General features: G+C 44.4%; 1 protein-coding gene across 1 annotated transcript in view; it reads left to right on the forward strand.

Moving 5' to 3' along the window:
* Positions 1-280: 280 nt before the first annotated feature.
* The window catches only part of LOC144736258 (polycystin family receptor for egg jelly-like), a 130,655-nt gene continuing 110,674 nt past the window's right edge, over positions 281-20,261 (forward strand). The window contains exons 1-6 of the mRNA XM_078618880.1: positions 281-419; positions 3,813-3,917; positions 7,009-7,134; positions 9,281-9,361; positions 16,159-16,227; positions 18,884-19,231. Coding sequence (XP_078475006.1) covers positions 281-419; positions 3,813-3,917; positions 7,009-7,134; positions 9,281-9,361; positions 16,159-16,227; positions 18,884-19,231 — 868 coding nt within the window. The remainder of the gene's footprint in view (positions 420-3,812; positions 3,918-7,008; positions 7,135-9,280; positions 9,362-16,158; positions 16,228-18,883; positions 19,232-20,261) is intronic.

Genomic DNA, 20,261 nt, shown 5'->3' on the forward strand with positions numbered 1-20,261 from the left:
CCTCAATAAATTCAGGATGTCTACAAAATAATTGAGGTTTTTGTTGTTGATTGTATCTCAGGTTACACAGCTGGCTTACAATACGTATTTAACAACTGTTGATTTTAACAAAATTGGCTATGTTGCCTGCAAGGCAGTTTAAAGAGGTTGTATTTCAAGGCATTATTTTACGCAGCCCATTTGTTTTTCCAGCACCTTTTGGTGAAACACATTTATCTCGAAGAGCTATTTAGGTGACGTTCTTCTTACAAAAAGGTCGCATGTTCCGAAAGCCAAGAATATGACCGCTCTCGGAGCCATGGCACTTACCCTCCTCATCGCCACGTCGTGTGCGTTGCTTGGCATCAGCGAGTGCGTGAATGTTGTTAAGTTCACCGACAGCGCTGCCGGTGGGATAACGTTCGCGTACACGTCCGAGGGTAAGCGATTAATCCAAGTTAAAAATACATTTCGGATTTTGAAATATGTTTTAAAATATGCCGTGACGTCTGATTGTTTTTTTTTCCGTTTCATCAGAGGATGTGTTTATCGGTCAATGTTTGAATGCCGATTTGCCTACATTGATAAACATTTACTTAGACGTGTGTGCACGATCAGGGACGAATTGGCGTGAAGCCCACTGCGGTTTATAAAACAGTGGAGTGTGTGTTGACTGAGGAAACCAGAATATGGTATTGTTATGGGAGCGTTTATTGCCGATGGCGAATGGCAGGAAAGCCTGGAAACAAGTTGATTAAAAGGCAATGCCTAGAAGACAGATGCATTGGTCAGTAGAAAATGAGGGAGCACAATTGAATCTGTGGATAGGATAAAGGTGGACGTCAAGCAGGCCAGTCATTTGAACACCTTAGGTCCAACCTTACCTGAGGAAAGAGGGTGCGAGTTACAAGGTAAAGTGTTGAGCCAGGATGCCTTCAATGAAGAGAGGCTTCAGATTTTGAAAGTGTATACACTATGGGAACCTCATTTGCCAGTAAAAATATGATAATTGGTTCTTTACCCTTCTATCTGGCAACAAAACTGCCAGATAGAAGGGTAAAGAACCAATTATCATTTTGAAAGTGATCAACCAAAAAAAATTGCGAAGACAACTCGAAGGGAACGTAGATATAAGAGTGATGCACTGTAGAGATGTGGGCACTTAAAGAGATAGACGAGAGAGACTTGAATGGGCACAGATGAGAATAGTGAGGAGCATGTAGGGAATATCTCTCAGGAAATGAGGCGGAATGAAGAGGAACCAATGGCGTTGATGGTCTGGGCGCGTGTTCAATGAGGCCGAGAAGGTTGTGACGAGGAGGGCTGTGGAAATGCCACCGACGCAATGCAGTAAGAGGAGTGAGAGACCGAGGGGGCAATGAGAGGGTGCGGCAAAACGAGACGTGAGGGCCGTGGATGTGGCTGGAGAAGTGGCACGGAGTAGAAGCTCATGCAGAAGGGAAATCTGAGCATCCGACTCCGTGCTTGGAAGACCAAACGTAGAAGTGTAATCAATGAAGTACCACCCCAATTATGATCACGACTCGAGTACTGTGTTCTCCTGACCAATAGACACTCTGGAAAGGCACATCCCAAACTTGTGCCCGGCCTTTCATGGGAGAGCAGGCTATGGAATGGATACCGTGAAAGAGAAATTACAAATGAATTCGGTAATTTCTTGTTAAGCTAAAGGTTTGTCACTACATCCTACACTCTAGCGAGGTTGAGCCATGTATTGTGATCATCAAACGAACATCCCGACACGTGTGGCTCTGTGTGCAGCCAGCGTCTGTGTTGTGTGTGTGTGTGACATCATTAGACTTTCAGGAGCACATGCCACCGTTGTAGGCTATAACCTACGATAGAGTTAGACTTTTGGCCAAAACTGACTCCAGAGAAGAACTGGCACAAAGAGAGGTGCATCCTTTCCGAAAGTCCTTTCTAAGAATGGTTTGGTGTTTAATTGTAAGTGTATGATCGTGGACATTAAGGGATATTTAGGATTTAACGATGAGAAGAATACTCTTTGGTTCTTTCGGTAAAGTCACGTAGGTAGAAAAAATTATAGATCACAATGTTTCGATCGTAACACAAGCAGGTGAAAAAGAGGGGGAATCTACCGAGGTACGCTGTTTATCAAGGTTAATAGATGGGCGGGGCAGCTAATGTTAATGTAGGAGCGAGCAGGAGAGTGCGAGTTGGAGAAAGAAATTTGCTTGTAAATGTAAACTCGGCGAGGGCCGAGCTCGGCCAGGGCCCGGATATTTTCTTGTAAATGTAAATGTAAGCTCTGCGGGGGCCGAGATCGGCGATAAGAGTGTGTGGTCTGTGGCAGGACACCACGTCATGGCTAGCAGGGTAACCGGTGGTTGGGACGAGCGATGGAGTGGAAGCCAGAGGAGAGAACGCGCCCGAGGGATGTTCACCACAGTTCAGTCGATATGCCTGAGGGATTCCTGCCAGTCAAGATAGATTTAAAAGTGCCTAAAATGGGGACGGCATAGTTAAAGGCAGAACTAACACCTTCGCAAGGGGGAATACGGAGAGTGCTAGATTAATAATAATTCCATTGATTATCTCTGGTGAATATCGGTAAAATACCGGTTCTCGGGGTCTTAAGGGGGGGCGATGGGCGCTCCTGGGATCCACCGCTGGGTTGGTGGCGGGGTTTATGGGGACCAGTGGTTCTTTAATTGGTGGGGCCACTTCACCAACAACTTAGAGAACCACGGAATTACAACACAAACAGTAATAATACTCGATTTAAAGCTTTCGTGACTCCAGGGATTCATCTTCTTTGTTCTTTCGGTAAAGTCACATAGAAGGGAAATAATAAAATAATACAAATAAAACATAATAAAATAATTCTCACGACGTTTCGGCCACAACGCAAGCAGACGTCCTCAGTTGAAGACCAGGTCTGTCGGGGAGACAGCGTCTGAATGAAACACCACCACGCTTGGAGCGTATATTTAAGCTGGGTTGGATGGGGAAGAGCGCCTTGATAAAATAATTTGCATATCTTTTAAGCTGGGTTGGAAGGGGAAGAGCGCCTTGACAAAATAATTTGCATATCAAGAGGAATTTAGCATATTTATGGGATTTCATCTTGATATGCAAATTATTTTGTCAAAGCGCTCTTCCCCTTCAAACCCAGCTTAAATATATACTCCAAGCGTGGTGGTGTTTCATTCAGACGCTGTCTCCCCGACAGACCTGGTCTTCACCTGAGGACGGCTGCTTGCGTTGTGGCCAAAACGTCGTGAGAATTATTTTATTATGTTTTATTTTATTATTTTATTATTTCCCTTTTACGTGACTTTACCGAAAGAACCAAGAAGATTAATAATACTGTGCATCCCTCTGTATATTCGCCGCTGTATGAAGGCCCCTCCTCGCAATGTTGGTCATGGAGGTTTCTTTGACCATAGTTCAGAGTTTCTAGGTCATTGCGCGGTTGACTTCACTCGCCACAGATATAAACCCTGGATCAGGAATTAATCTCAGGCGCCGGTTTAACAACGCACACTTCATTAACTACTGCGCCAGCGCTCCACCCCATTGCAAACATGCATGTGTTTGCTGTGATTTGTGTTTGCTATGACTTGTATTCGCTATAACATGTGTTCGCATGGACATGGATTTGCTATGACAAGTGTTTGCTATGACTTGTGTTCGCTATGACTTGTGTTCGCTATGACATGTTTGCTATGACTTGGGTTCGCTATGACATGTGTTTACTATCGCTATGACTTCTGTTTGCTGTGACATGTTTGCTGGGACTTGTGTTTGCTATTGCTATGCCTTGTGTTCGATGTGATTTACGTTTGCAGTTCCAAAGGACATCAGTGCAGTCACTTTCTACTTCAATATCAACAGCAACTTCGACAGTTGCAGCCCCGACACCGACTACAAGGGCTACGGGACACCCGCTCCAGGTGCTTGAGAATCCCGAACGAGCCCCTTCTGTCACATATTCATTCAAATGGCGCCCACGGGATGCGTCTTGCCCACCAGTTTCAGTTTCTTTTTCAGTTTCATTTATCTGGTATAGCCCTGTGAGCCATTCGGCTCTTGAATCGGGTGTAACCGCAACAATAAAAAAAACATGAACCAGAAACATCTTAAAGTGACTACGCGCAAACAGAAAAATCCAGTAAAAACAGCAAAGTCTTCCAGAAAAAGCACCATATTCATAAAAAGCACCGTAGCAGTTGATTGGTTCAGCTCCCTCCATTTCGTCCGATCTTGAGATGTCTTATTCACTTTTCTTAATTCAAGTCATGAAGCAGCATTTTTATATTTTTGCCACTCAGAGCTTCCTTCACCGAGCACTCACCGCCGAGAGTGTGCACACTTCACATATGTTGCCTTTCCTGGATGGTTCTAATAGGGCTTCTTTCTTCTTGAACCTGCTCTGGGACTTGATAATTTATTTTTCTCTCCATTCCATAAAACTATTTTTGCTTTTACCAGGTAAGGCCCACTGAGCTATGTAGCTCTTTATCAGACACGATTTGGTCATAAAATATAGCTCAACGAATTGTCTTATCACGTGCAAATTTATAGCAGCCAAATAATCAAAACACATGTTTATAAATGTGGAGGGAAAAACCGGAGGGCCTGGATAAAAATCCACACGACCCTGGGGAGAATATACAAACTCCAAATATGCAGGTTCCAGGGTCGGGATTTGTATCGAACCTACAGCCTCGTGTATACCAGGCGAGGTAGTTAACATCTCGCCACCATGGCGCCCGACCTCTGCTGCACCCCGCAGCACGATGATAAACGGTAAAGGAGTTTTATAAGACTTTGCTGGATTACAGGCAACCACGTGCAGCATAGCCACCGCCACCTTGCTAATGGGTTTTATTGTCTCACCAATGATTGCATCGTTTGTCATAATAGGTTTGCATACCATTTTATCAAAATTCATTTGATCAGCACAGACCAAAAGTCCACTTCGGCGAAATGAGAGCACCGTTTTTTTTAATATTTTCACAAGTATGAGCGACCCTTCACAAATTTTGAGCGGTCTAAGATGTCACTTGGTAGGGTCCTTCCACGGCCACACCTTTACATCTCCTATATGAAGGATGATACCAAGTTAATAAGGATTCGTAAATTGTCATGTCTGTATTTTCCGTTGTGATTGCTGGCGCGCTATCGGCATCGCGTTCTGAGACAGGAGGCGCCGTTCGGAGAGCTCACAGAGCGTCGAGACCGCTTGGACCTGAGGACGGCACCAACGAGGCACTAGCGTCGAGAGAACTCCGCTCGGAAACCCCTACAACGGGCTGTCTCCGCTTTACTCAATAATAATTTACATTTATAAGGCGGGGAGCACACTTCCCAACAACACGCCCTGCCATCACATTTGCGTTGGCTGCATCATTTTCAAATCAACATTTGACTTTCCATAGCTAGAATTGAGCTTGACTTTCCATAGCTAGAATTTAGATTGAGTGTAGAAACCAAGGCCGTAATTATAATATATATTGGGGGGGACACACTCCCCCCAATATTCAAGTATGCTCAAAATGTCCCCCCCCCAATATATTGCTATAAAATAGATTTCTGTTTATATGATTGTGGTTATGGTTGTACTTTATAAATCCCTAATCTCTGCCATTACATACAATGAAACAAGAAAAGGTAAACAAGAAAAAAACAGAGCAATGTAATACAATACACTATTAGACATTATTGTTAAAAATAAATAAAAAGTCAATCCTATGTGTTAGTGAATTTTGTATATTTTAGGCAGGAAATGGCAGTAAATTAGTTTTAAAATTTAGATATTTTTTTTTTTGGGGGGGGGGGGAGGACCCGCAGACCCCCTGGAAGATTTGATCCCCCCCAATTTTGACTCCATGGCTACGGCCTTGGTAGAAACAAATTGAATGTGCAGTGATTGGTGACCGGGTTGAGGCTATCGACTTGCTGCTGTAACGGCCTCCCGGCTTGCCACCTTGTTCTGCAGAGTGAATGCACCTCACGCAGCTGCCTCGCAGGACTCACCGTGCCTATATCCGTGATACACGCTGTGGAAATGCACGTGATATTTTCCATGCACGTCCTGTACAGTGAGAGTGATTTGTGTTGTATGTACGTTTAACTCCTTTCGCCCCATAGGGGCCATCCATAAATGACGTCACGCACCTGGGGGGGGGGGGGGGTCAGACATTTGTGACGATGTGTGACGAGGGGGGGGGGGGGTTTGAGAAATGTGACGTCACATCAAAATGCGCAACTTTAAATAAATATAGACAACACGTTTTACTTAATTCGACTTTTTAATAAACGTTTTCTCCTGCAACATCAGAGCGCAGCACGACAGTAAATATGCACTACAATGACAATAGTTTAAAGAGATTTGAACCATGTTTTATTTTCAAAACGGAAATATGGTTTTGGGGTGGGCAAAACTTTGTGACATAACAAGTGAGACCCCCCTCAAGGGGTCTCACTTTTTATGACGCCGTGTGACGAGGGGGGGGGGGGTTCAAAAATTGTCCAAAATCGCGTGACGTCATTTATGGACGGCCCCATATATAGCCAACCGTGATTATCAGAGGTGCAGGGGAAGGGCAACAAACTAAATACAAATAGCAGTTCTAAAGACATGAATTTACAGTTTGAGCAAGTCTGCCCTCCTATTCGCCGCGGTGTCTCACAGCGCTTCACATCTCATCTCAACCTGGCCTGCAAATGGGCATGAGTCTGCCAGTAGGAGGTCGAGGATTTCTCTGTGCAATCCCAATTGAGTAATTATTACATCACGCTTGTCATGATGTGCTACATTCTGTGGCGGAGAACATCAACTCACGGCTCCTGACAATTAGGATTAGTCATGGACGTTTGAAACACCGATTCTAACTCAGATTCCCAGCGGTGTTGGCTTCACAGTAACCATACAAATGTTGGGCGAACGTTTCATATTTACTGGATTGGCGCCCTAAACTCTTGAGTTTTCCGCCTTCCTCATAATTATATTTGTTGTTTTATTTTGTAACCCGTTTGCAGATGGATATTGGAAATACAACGCGTATTACCTTCTGTCGACGGCCGAGACGTGTGTATACGCCTGTGCCATGTACGTCGTTAAAGGCTTCACCTATTTTGTGCCCACGTCCCACACCCTGCTGTGCGGTGAGAGCCCTTCGTCATTCATTCACAGCGTGCATTATACAAAATTTTCGTACTGAACTCTTATGATAAAAATGATTTGTCTACATAGATCTAAACCAGCCCAATCCTACCGTCGCACCCCAAGTCCGATTCCTTCCCCTCTCATCCATATGTAGGGGTGTTAGAGAGAGAGCAGTTATGCATGGCAGCTTATGGGAAACAAATACAGTGGGCGGGGCTACGTGAGTGCACGGGGGGGGTGCTCTCAACGACGTCCGCACCAGGCAGCCCGGGGCCCCACCCCTCAGCGGGGGTGGAGTATAAAGGGGGATGTGTCAGAGGGCTCGGGGCAGAATGTTAAAGCTAAACCAGTGAAGACCGAAGATCGTCTAGCTAGAGCCCTGGACTCCCCTGGGACGCCACCCTTGTCAGGGCCGCGCAGGACCGAGCCAGCGGCGTGGTCCCGAGAACCAGAGCTAGTGCTCTGGGACTCCGGGTACCGTAGCCCGACTTACCAGTGTCGGGCCAGACAGCCTCCCCTAGCCCGTTAGTGGAGGACTAGGAGGTAGGTCAGAGATAGCTAGCAGTGTATTCCCAGCTAGCCGGGTGAGGGGGCCGATACCCCCTCTAGTATTGTATGTCCACAGTTGTGACTACTTGTACGGAATAAATACGTGTGCCTCACCAACGGTGTCCAAGAGTCATCAACGGTACTTCACATACATTTCTATTTCTCTATTTAATCAGCTCAAGCCTCCCCGTAAACTAGGTGACTTCTGTGTGTCCACACCACCTGTGAATCTCCCAACCACCCATTGTGAAAACAGACGCTGCTCATTGCAGCTTAATTCTGCTTCTCTCTACTCCCTCTGTTCCCTCACTCTAATCATCACCCTCTCATCATCCGTGACATCTTGGTCCAGTTATGTATTCTCCGCCTCCTCCCCTTCCTGCCTGGTGCTCCTTCTCTTATCCTGCTCCTCATATTGAGCTGTGGCCTCTTTGCCCATCTTAGGGACTTCCGTCCCGGTATCGCTTCTCGTTCCTTTTTATTTCTCCGTTCATTACATCCCTGGCTCTACTTCCCTTCTCATGGTGCTGCAAAACAAGTTTTTGTCCGTTATGCAATAATTATTTACAGCCGTTTACTGTTTTTTGACAATAAATAGCTTAATGGAGGCAATCAACATGCCATCAAGGTTGTGGGGTTTTTTTGGCCATACTTCACCACGCTAGTCAATGCGTGTTGGTGAATGGAGTTGTGCAGGACCGGCTGAGGCATCACTCCCCGCTCACGTTAACCAAAGAGATACCTGAAAATAATTTGAGTCCAGTACAACGTCGCATATCCGACTCACTGGGGAGTCAGTGAAAAGAGGACACATGAAAAGGTCGGATATGTGAAATATCTACAGAGACTGTATGCAAGATGCAGGGTACGTGACCGCGTGTGACAAGTTGGATGTGTGGACACGATAGCAAATGACAGTCACATCGCCGTGCACAAATTTCGCACTGGGTGTGGGCAGTCAATTGATCAGGGTGCATTTGTGATGGTCCGATATACGGCGTTTTACCGTACATTCCCCAAATTTGTCATATTTCCAGATGAATGATGCGAAGGTCGTGTTTACATCTTGTGTGTGCCTTGAACGGTCAAAGCGCAGCTCTGCAACTGCTTGCTCACGCGACTGCTGGCAGATGGACCTCCACCCAGTAAACATGCCAACCTTGGGCCGACCGTTGGACCAACATTGGCCCAACGTTCCATGTTTACTGGGTACTCGAGGGAGCATCTCTGACCTACTCTTCCACACACGACCTGCCCATTGTACAACCTGGCATACACATTTACACAACTGGGTGGCCAGGTGGGGGAGATTTCAGAAACTTGACCCATTCTTTCAGCTGCCGTGTCGGGAGATTGAACCGGCGACTTCTGCATTCCAAGTCCAGCGTGCAAAGCACTGACCACTGTGGCAGTATCCCTTGAGACGCTTTCCCAATGAAAAATGAAACGGTTAATACAACAAAAGAGTTAGGGTAGTGGTTGTGTTGGTCAGGTAATGCTATTGTAACCACGTATACAATGAATGCACTGTATATGACGTGTATAACATATATTTATGTGTTATAACTATACATATGTTTCTCATTTGAATCCCAGACAGCCGAACGTGCAATGTATTTGCGGATACCCTGGATGCAGCTAAGTCCTCGGATATTTCCTTGGGCATCGGAATATTCTGTAAGTATCCTTACAATGCACGCCCCTCGGGGGGGGGGATTTAACCCATGACATAATCACATTAACGCACCCGATCTCGTCATATCCCATAAGCCAAGCAGCTTTGAGCCTGGATAGTGCTTGAATGAATGGGTGTCCACCGTGCATCCCAGGTTGTCATACGCGGTTATGGGGCTACATGGTGGGCAGCAGTGAAACAGTGAAGCAGTGAAGCAAAATCCATATTTGTTATATCCAGCACTCCTATGCTCCCTACCTTCAGCAACCCACACTGCCCGGCAGCGGTGAAGTATGGTCAAGTAACCTCCGTGGGGAGGCTCTCATCCTGAATTGTAATTCATTTAAATATGAAGGATGTGTGAGAGATTTGACGAGTGAAAAAAATAAGGGAATGAGATGACGCTAAGCACACAAAGATCCTGCTGGAACAAAGAATGAGGAAGAGGATTGAATACTGATGTACCGGCCCTGGTGAGACACTGCCTCACCAACACATACTTCACCTGGAATGGAACATTCTACAAACTGAAGGCACCCCAATGGGTTCTCCCTTATCTCCGGTTATAGCCAATAATTTCATGGAAAATTTTGAGATAGACGCCTTTCAGGCATCCACTCTACGCCCGTCCCCGTGAAAGAGGTACGTAGATGACACGTTTGTCATCTGGACACATGGCCGACCGGCTCTGAACCAATTCCTCAACCACATCAATTCAATACACCCAGCCATCAAATTCACCATGGAGGTAGAAAAGCATGGCATTCTACCTTCTTGGATGTCCTAATAAAAAAGAGACTAGATGGCTCAATGAGCCATTCTGTCTACAGGAAAGTAACCCATACTGACGCCTACCTTAAACCTGATTCCCACCACCATACATCCCAGAATAATTCCCTCATCAAAACGCTACACCATAGAGCTCAATGTATCTCCGACCATGAACACCTAACCAGTGATCTCAAACACTTACACCAAGCTCTCAAGGCGAATGGATATTCTGACTACACAATCCGCAAAGCCATCACCCCAACCGTGAGGAAGGAGCCATCTGAGGATCCAATCAAATCCATCACCTTACCATACATTGCAGGGGTAACCAAAACGATTTCCAAAATCATGAACAAACACAAGATCCAGGTTAGATTTAACACAGTACATACAATTCGTGATCTGATGCCATCTATGAAAGAAAATATTCCTGACATGCAATATCCTGGCATCTACAAACTAAGCTGTATCTGTGGCAGCAGTTACATTGGGGAAACTTAGCAACATGTCTCGGACTGTGTCCGTGAACAAAAGGAAGATTCTGAAACATGGTAGGACCAATACTTCTGCTGTGGCTGATCATAATTTTACTGCAGCTGGCTCACACGAAATTGATTTCTCTAAGTCGATGGTACTTTGCAAGCCTACTGTATTTTTACAAGGATTCGTTCATGAAGCCATCCATATATACAGACAGAGACAATTTCGACCGAGAGGAAGGTTATAGACTGAGCAATCATTGGAAAGATGTCATCAAACACTTTGGGTCATGACTTGATTTGTGTTTGCTTGTCAACCTCCACCGTCAGCATTGTGGGTGTGTGGAGCGAGGGGCAATGCTTTTATTGGTGTAGACCTACTGCCGGTGTCGGGGCCCTCTCCTACATTAACATTAGCTGCCCCACCCATCTCTAAACATTTATAAGCAGCTCTCTGATTAGTCTAGACCAGGGGTCCTCAAACTTTTTAAACAGGGGGCCAGTTCACTGTCCCTCAGACCGTTGGAGGGCCGGACTATAGTTAAAAAAAACTATTAACAAATTCCTATGCACACTGCATATATCTTATTTTGAAGTGAAGAAACAAAACGGGAACAAATATAATAATTAAAATGAAGAACAAGTAAAGTTAAATCAACAAACTTGCCAGTATTTCAATGGGAACTATGGGCCTGCTTTGGGCTAATGAGATGGTCAATGTCCAGTTCCATATTTGTCACTGCTAGTCGTAACAAGTGAAGCAAGTGTGCATCCGTTAGTCTAGATCTGGTTGGAGATTTCAAATGTTTCATTCTGGAAAAAGTTTGTTCACAGACATAAGCACTGCCAAAGATGGTTGCCATTTTAAGTGCATGGTTCCTGAGATGAGGATATGTCTCAGAGGGGAGAAACGCATAGAAATTATGAAGGCTGCTTGACTTGAATGCGTCTTTCAGAGAGTCACAATTCTGCAGTTCAGCCAGTTCCATTTGGTAAATTGTATCCACATTTTCAATGTCAATAGAAAATGGGTTACGGAAAAGCTGTATGTCCTGTTCAAGGAGAAGAAGCTCTTTAAATCTAAATTGGAACTCCTTTTGCAATTTTTCCAGTGAATCCACACATGTTTTGTTTGGGAATGCAACCAATGGTTTTTCCGCTAACAGATTTTGAGTTGTGGGGAGATGGCAGAAGTTTTCCTCCTTCACTTGTTTGATGAGGAGGCCTAATTTTACTTCAAATGCTTTGACGTGTGATTGCATATCACAGATGAGCTTCCCCTTTCCTTGAAGTTGCACATTGAAACTGTTGAGTAGCTCTGTTACATCTGTCAGAAAGGCAAGGTGCCATTTCCATTCTGCATCATTGAGCTCTGGTACTTCTTTGTTTTTTGAAAACAGAAAAGCTGTAATCTGTGGAAGTAAGTCAAAGAAACGTTTCAAAACTCTCCCTCGACTCAGCCAACGGACTTCTGTGTGGTACAGAACATCTTCATAGTCAACATTTAGCTCAGACAGAAATTCCTGAAATTGTCTATGGTTTAGTGCATGAGCTCTAATGAAGTTAACAGTCCCACTTCAGTGATTTACTACACAGCGCTTGTTGGTGGATGAGGCAGTGTATGGCTATTGGATGAGAATGGTTATGTTTGTCCATCTCTTGGTTAATGCGAGCAATTACTCCTTTCTTAGACCCCACCATGCTAGGAGCACCATCAGTTGTCACACTGGCTAGTTTAGCCCAGTTCAGCTCCAAACCATTCACAGTTTGGCAAACCTTTTAATAGATATCCTCTCCTGTAGTTGTTCCTTTGATGCTTTGCAGTGCAGCAAGCTCTTCTGTGACTTCGAAATAGTCATTCGTCCCACGAATAAAAATTAGAAGTTGTGCAGAATCACGAACATCATTGCTTTCGTCGAGTGCCAAGGAAAAATAGGAAAGTTTTTTTGTGGAGTTTTGCAAATGCTGATGGAAATTGTCTCCCATTTCTTCAATCCTCCGTGTAATTGTTGGTCCTGAAAGACTCACTGTAATAAATAAATCGGCCTTCTCTGGACACATCTCTTTGGCAACAGAAAGAAGGCATTCTTTAACAAATTCTCCCTCAACGAATGGTCTGCCAGTGCACACTATTAGCTTGGCAACTTGAAAACTTGCTCGCAGTGATGAAATATTTAGCTGCTTCTGCTTCACAAAAGTATGTTGCTGAGTTGTTAATGCATTTTTCAGTTTTAATATTTTATCTTTTCTCACTTCTCCGACCAAACAATCATATTATCTTTATGCTGAGTTTCATAGTGTCGACATAAATTATATTCTTTGAACACAGACACTATATTCTGGCATATCAGACACACAGCTCTTTCCTTGTACTGCATGAAAAAGTAATCATAAGTCCACTGTTTTTTGAATATCCTACACTCCGAGTCAAATTTTCTCTTTCTTGACATCATTGTTTCCTAGGGAGTCAAAATTGCTATTAGTAAAATACCAATATATATATACAGCGCTACAAAAACAATATACCAGCAATGACTTTGCCCACACAGAGACATACAGACTGCACTGCCCATCAATGCAGTCTGATTGGGGGAACTCCGCTTTTACCCCAGGCTCACACTGGTGCGGGTGCCATTAAAAAGTTAATTACACCTGCAGTTTTGTTCACAGATCGCAGTGCGATCTGCGAACTCGCATAGGAATCTGATCGCATGGGGGAGAAGACCCATGCGATCTACTGCAGGAAAAAAGAAGGCACATGTGCCTTTTTTCTTCCGAATCTAATGCAAGTTCAGCCATACAAGCATATGGCTGAACTCGCACTGCTCAGAGATCGCAACAGTATGAACCGGGGCTTACACAACATACAACATATAACCTCATATAATTGAATAGCAATCAGAATATAAATGCACTTACTGTCATTTAAATTGGTTTTCCTACTCCTCGGCTGTCTGTCACTGACCAGCACGGGAAAACAGCAGGCAGCCCCTCCAGAGATCAGATATCACTCTGTTATTACCCCTCTATCATTTACTCAGCACACAGGAATATCACTGGGAGTGGAGCCGAGGGGCAAGTGAGAGAGCTGAGGGAGGGAGAGCCAGTCAAGCACAGCCAGGGGAGGGCTGGCAGCCTTAGGCCTGGGGGGCAAGTCCAGTCAATTGGCCCATTGAACCATTCACCAGCGAAGCCCAATGAGTGCCCACCGCCGCAGCTCAATCATTGCCCACCGCCGCAGCTCAATCAGTGCTCACCAGCGCAGCCAAATCAGTGCTCGCCACCGCAGCCCAATCAGTGCCCACCACCGCAGCCCAATGAGTGCTCACCAGCGCAGCCCAATTAGTGCTCACCAGCGCAGCCAAATGAGTGCTCACAAGCGCAGCCCAATTAGTGACCATGGGCCGGATAAATGCCCTCAGTGGGCCGCATGTGGCCCGCGGGCTGTAGTTTGAGGACCCCTGGTCTAGACCTACTGCCGGTGTCGTGGCCCTCTCCTACATTAACATTAGCTGCACCGCCCATCTCTAAACATTTATAAGCAGCTCTCTGATTGATGTAGACCTACTGCCGGTGTCGTGGCCCTCTCCTACATTAACATTAGCTGCCCCGCCCATCTCTAAACATTTATAAGCAGCTCTCTGATTGGTGTAGACCTACTGCCGGTGTCGGAGCCCTCCCCCACATTAACATTAGCTGCCCCGCCCATCTCTAAACCTTTCTAAGCAGGTTGCCCTCAGAGGCGAACCTGCCTGATCCTGATGACGACCGCTGTGTTGCGATTAAAACGTCGTGATATTTTTATTCACTTTATTATTTTATTGTTATTATTTTTTCTACGTACGTGACTTTACCGAAAGAACCATATAATATTTACATTGTATTCTTTTATTAAAATATTCTAGACAAGGAAAGCACACAATCATGGTGCACGGTGATCCATACAGCAACATGGTTACGTTGGGGACATCAGAGGGTCGAGGTGAAAGAGAGAGAGAAGAGCGAGGGACAAAATAAACAGAGACAGAAAAGAGTGAGGTGTGTACAACAGTGGGGTGAGAAGGTCAGGACAGAGATGAGTCAACAAAACAACAAAAGGAGACCCCATAAACCATCAGTGAGCCTTGCGACAGAGCCCCCACGGTGCTCAACAGTATGTATGTTAAACTTATACTGGTAGGAACGACGTGGACCAGCCTACAATAGATTATATCGTCCGTCCGTTTGTCCGTCCTTCCGTCCGTCTGCGTAGCAACATCGCCCCCTACTGCAAATACTTGGCATGACCCTACAAAAACCTTTAGACTCAGTGAGGCTTTCCTGGCTAAACAAGTATAACATTCTCTTATAATTTCCTCAGATAGCTTTTAATTAAAATATTTAAATTAATGAGGCTTTCCTGGCTAAACAAGTGTAACATTCCCTTATAATTCCCTGAGATAGCTTTTAATTATAACTTTTAAATTAAAATTTAACTCACAGCGTCCTAAAGCCTACAGCTAGGCCTAAAGCCTAGAACTAGGCATCAAACTCTCCCTTCGTATCGTACCCCCGCGTGTGTGCAAGGGAGTTAATGTTTAACAATGTTACATTCTCTGATGCTTTTAAATAGAAACATTAAAATGTAAAGCTTTTACATAAATAATAAAAACATTTAAATAAAAAATTAACTCACGGCGGCCTAAAGCCTACAGCTAGGCCTAAAGCCTAGAACTAGGCCTCAAACTCTCCCTTTGTATCGTACCCCCGCGTGTGTGAAAGGGAGTTAATGTTTAACAATGTTACATTCTCTGATGTTTTTAAATAGAAACATTTACATTTAAAGCTTTTACATAAATAATTAAACATTTAAATTACAAATTAACTCACAGCGGCCTAAAGCCTACAGCTAGGCCTAAAGCCTAGAACTAGGCCTCACACTCTCCCTTCCTATCGTCCGATTAGGTGTAGCAACATCGCCACCTACTGCAAACACTTGGCAGGACCCTAGAAAAACCTTTAGACTCAGTGGGGCTTTCCTGGCTAAACAAGTGTAATAATACATTATGTTTATATTCTTTGATTATTCGTTCCTACCAGCCCACCCCGCAGGGTCCTGGTTTTGCAACGTACGTAGCCAACTGTTCTTATCGGAGGTGCTAAAGTAGAGATATATCGTGTATGACAGTTGGCCAGTAAAGTCAGGGCTGGATTAAGGCATGGGCTTCAGAGGCTGCAGCCCTGTGGCCTTTGCCAGCTCGAGGGCCTCCAGAGATTAAGTGAAAAGTTATTTCAATTGTGAATCCTGCATTTTATTTATTGTTGGTCTTTTATAAATAAATAAAACGTTTCTTTAACTTTGTTTTTCTTTTGAAAATATTACTGGGGGCCTCACAGTACCTGTAGCCCACGGACCTACAAAATCTTAATCCGGCCCTGAGTACAGTACTCAGAGGAGGGTAAATGAGTCCAGGGGCACTGAAGGCAAATTAATTATTAGATTGCCGCTGTGTGAAATGTGATTTTGTACACGCGTTGTGTTTATTATTCAATATGTTTTTTTTCCCCAGATGAAAACGCACAATTCACAAAAACATTATCGCCCTGGCTTGACGTTGCTGAATTCATCAGTATCGAATGTACGTACTGTGTTAACATTACTTTTAATCCTTAACTTTATAAACGTGAGTTTGGTGTAGCAGGTAAATAAAATCACTGTCACGTAATTTACAAATTAAATGCCAAGTTACACACCATAAAAGTCGGGGTGGGGCCTGCGATTGGAGGCTACCGGGTGGTGATTCTCGCTCGGATTCCAGTCGCGTTCCACGTGGTTGCGCCCGCTGCTCCATCGCGGATAAGGTGTTCCAACCCCGCGACAGTTCGACGATGATGACTGAAGCTCCCTCTGCTCCTGGCTACTACCGAGTCGGCACCACTGAGCCTGGCTGTGGCGTTTAAAACTTTGAAGGCTCTGTCGGCAGCATTTGAGTTGCCTTGTTGACCTCAGAAAAAAATGCGTGGACTCAAATGCCGTACCAGATGATGTAAAAAATGAATAGGTGTTGCTCTTTACAGCAAGAATACAGGAAGGGATAAGATGTTCAAGCCCCAAATAGGCACCGATCGCGAGGCATCGAGTTTGCATTCACCACATTTGCTTGTGGTAAAACATGCAAACACATGCTTTGATATAATGTATTGTCCTAAAGTAGGACGGACAGTCTGCTTCACTTAGAGTGGAGGTTAAGACCATCCGTCTTTTACAAGAATAGGCCATTGTGTGCCTGCGTCATATCCCAAATGAGACCAAAAAAATTAATAATGATACCGCAAATATTTACTCAGTTGGGATTATCGCAATTTTAGTATCCCCCTAAAGCGAAAGATTGGCAGGATTCTTCAGCAAGAGTAATCATACTCGGTGGGGCTTTCCTTGCTAAAAATAAGCGTGATACCTCTCCAACCCTGGGATTATTCGTAAGAGGGGGTGCGAATGGTTACGCATCGGCCGGTATTCTTGTGTGGTGCCATTGTAATTGTTAAGATTAAGGGTACAGCCCTGCAATTGCTCGGTCACCGCCACTGGTAGCATAAGAGCCTCCACAAGAAGGACCTCTAAAGAGCCCTCTCGTGAATATTTTTGAACGACTCTTCCCTAAAGAGGTGGGAGTATTCAAAATGACTGCACTACACACGACCTGCCGATCGACTGTTATCTTATTGCTTGTTTAAACAAAGGGTGCTGACTGACTGATACTTTGTGCACCACAGTTGATTATCAGGTTGTGTGATGGGGTAAAGTATTGATACTCCCACCTTATAAAAGGCATTTGGCCAGTGTGGATTCATTAAGTGTTCCATCCATAGACAGGTCTGAGGCAAGATTCTTTCCTGCATTTTGTTCTGTCTCTAACTGCTCTTCATCTGCCCATATGTCCTTGTTGAACATCACCTCATGTTATCGTTCCTTTCTTCCTCTTGGTCATTTCCCATAAGTGTCTTCCCTCAACCACCTCCTCCTGCTCATTCCTTCTCACCACCACCTGCCCAATCCACGTTGTTTTTCTCTTCCTGATACAAGGAGTCCACTTTCTTTTCACACCTGACATAGAATCTCTCCATTAACTTTTCTTCTACCCAGCTTATCTTCATAACTCGCTTTCAACTCCACATTTCAAAACCTTCCAGTTTATTTGTCTTCCTTTCGTATTGCCCACGTCTCGCAGGAAAATGTCGCCATACTTCAGGTGCAGCATTGTATCATTCCTCTCTCTTTAATTTGTCATCCAGAGCATTTTGCTCTAATCACCTTTCTCTTTCTGCAGATGTCCTTGGCTAGCATAGAAGAATAGGCCAAAATATCCTCGAGAGCACTGTCCTAGTGGAGGACCTTTTACCAGCAGTGGCGTGAACAAGCAATTGCAGTGGCTGCACATTTATTCTCTTTTTAAATCCTTTATATTAAGTTCGCTTGCTTGCTTGCGTGCGTGCTTGCTTGCTTGCGTGCTTGCTTGCTTACGACCGTGCAAATCTTTCGGTCGTTTTTTAACCCACTTCCCGTGATCCAATCGAGCTGACATTTTCCACACCGACTCGTTGTGCTAGACAATTAATGTTCGTGAAAAAAAATTCCCAAAATTGTACACTTTTTAGGCAAAAAAAATGTATTTTACATATATTCAAATAGAACTCATTCATGGCTTTGGCTGAACGTCACAGTATAAGAGCCCAGAGCGTAACCCCTCCGCAGGCCGTGGCGGAGTAGCGCAGTTGGTAGCGCCCTCGCTTCCCATGCCAAAGGTCGTGGGATCGATCCCCGCGTTCTCCACAGGCGAATATATTTTTAAATCCTTTATATTAAGTTCACTGCCACGCATATAAATGATTTATAGTGAAAAACTTTGTTTTTACGGGTTATACTTATTTTATTAAATCCTTTATATTAAGTTCACTTGCTTGCTTGCTTGCGCGCTTACGACCGTGCAAATCTTTCGGTCGTTTTTAACCCACTTCCCGTGATCCAATCGAGCTGATATTTTCCACACAGACTCGTTGTGCGTGACAATTAATTTTCGTGAAAAATTTTTTCCAAAATTTTACACTTTTTAGGAAAAAAATAATTATATTTAATTACCAATTGCTTAATGGTGGCAGGCAATCATCTCAAGCCAGAGGACGAGAGGACTCTAGCCGCCACGCATATAAAAGATTTATAGTGAAAAACTTTGTTTTTACGGGTTAATTTTTTCACTTTAATCAGTGCGTGATGTTGTTGTTGTCCATTTCTTACAGTGGAAGTCGACACCACCCCGGGCAAAACAATTTACATGGTTTTAAAGTATGCATCAAAATCAATCCCCCTGCTATTTTTATCATACCTGCAGATAGTTGTCACGGCTGACGTGAACTCTACCAATGTGACGACATGTCCAAACAGCCTTTGTGCCATCACACCACAGTACACCTTTCCGGTGTATGGGTCAACCAGCCAGACCTTCAAGATCTACAATCGTTACAACGCGCACGTGTTTGCAATCGCCGGGGGTATATTCACGATCAATTGTGACCCTTCCACCATCTTCAGTGTAATATCTATTGCAGGAGATGGAATTGTAAAGCAAGTCAAGTTTCCACCGAGAGGTACAGCACCAGCAGTTTATGCACATGCTGTTGCAAGAAGTCACACGTTTAGCGCAACGGTTCTTCGCTTGCTATGCGTGGTGAATTAATGAATGTACGGCCTCAATTTTCCTTTCATTTGGCATCCGTCACGAGCTACCACTCGGTTCACACCTAGAGTGAGCAAGGTCAGCGGAGTCTGCTGACTCTTTTTCATGAGACTTACTCTCATAATCTTGACTAAAAGCTTTCGTGACTGCAGGAATTCATATTCTTTGGGTCTTTCGGTAAATTCACGTAGTTAAAATAAAATAACAAAAAAACGGACGTGCTCGGCGTGTGATTGAGCATTCTATCCGGGACTACACTTTGTCAACATAGCCAAGAAACATCGTTTTTGTTATTTTTGTTATTTTCTTTGAAACTATCTACGTGACTTCACCGAAAGACCCAACTAATAATAATTACTCTCATAATCTCTCTTCTCTCTATGATCTCTTCAAAGACGTCTGGCCGGCGTCGAAGGTGGTTCAAAATTATTATCTGGAAGGGCTCCTCTAAAGGACCCATAGCTCTAGAGGAACTCGATAAGTGGAGGCCTTTCCATCAGCAGTGGCATGAACAAGATATTTCATCCCTGCACTTTTGTCTTTGAAGCTCATGATATGCGCATTGATCGTGTGTGTGACGATCAATGTTTTTGGCTATGTACACATCGTATGGAGTGGTGGTTTCCGATTGTTTTTGGAGCCAGTGGATGTGATGTAACTTACCATAATGGCAAAAAAGAGCATAGACCTTCACAGATAACTTGTCCAACAATGTGCCGTATGAATCGCCCCAAAAATAAATGCCACTTCTAACTACATAGGACCCTGCAGCCGGTCGAGACCCCAGTTCGTCCTCCACTCGGTGGGAGGTTCACTCCTTCTCTTCTGCTGTGCCAACAGTATGGAACTCCCTTCCTCTCCCTGGCCATGTATCCGGGATGTTTGATGATCTCTTCTCTAGAATATGAATTCCATATGAAACACTTGTCTACATGATGCAT

This window comes from Lampetra planeri, chromosome 60 (genome assembly GCF_965212315.1).
Source record: "Lampetra planeri chromosome 60, kcLamPlan1.2.h2, whole genome shotgun sequence".
In the NCBI taxonomy this organism is placed as follows: domain Eukaryota; kingdom Metazoa; phylum Chordata; class Hyperoartia; order Petromyzontiformes; family Petromyzontidae; genus Lampetra; species Lampetra planeri.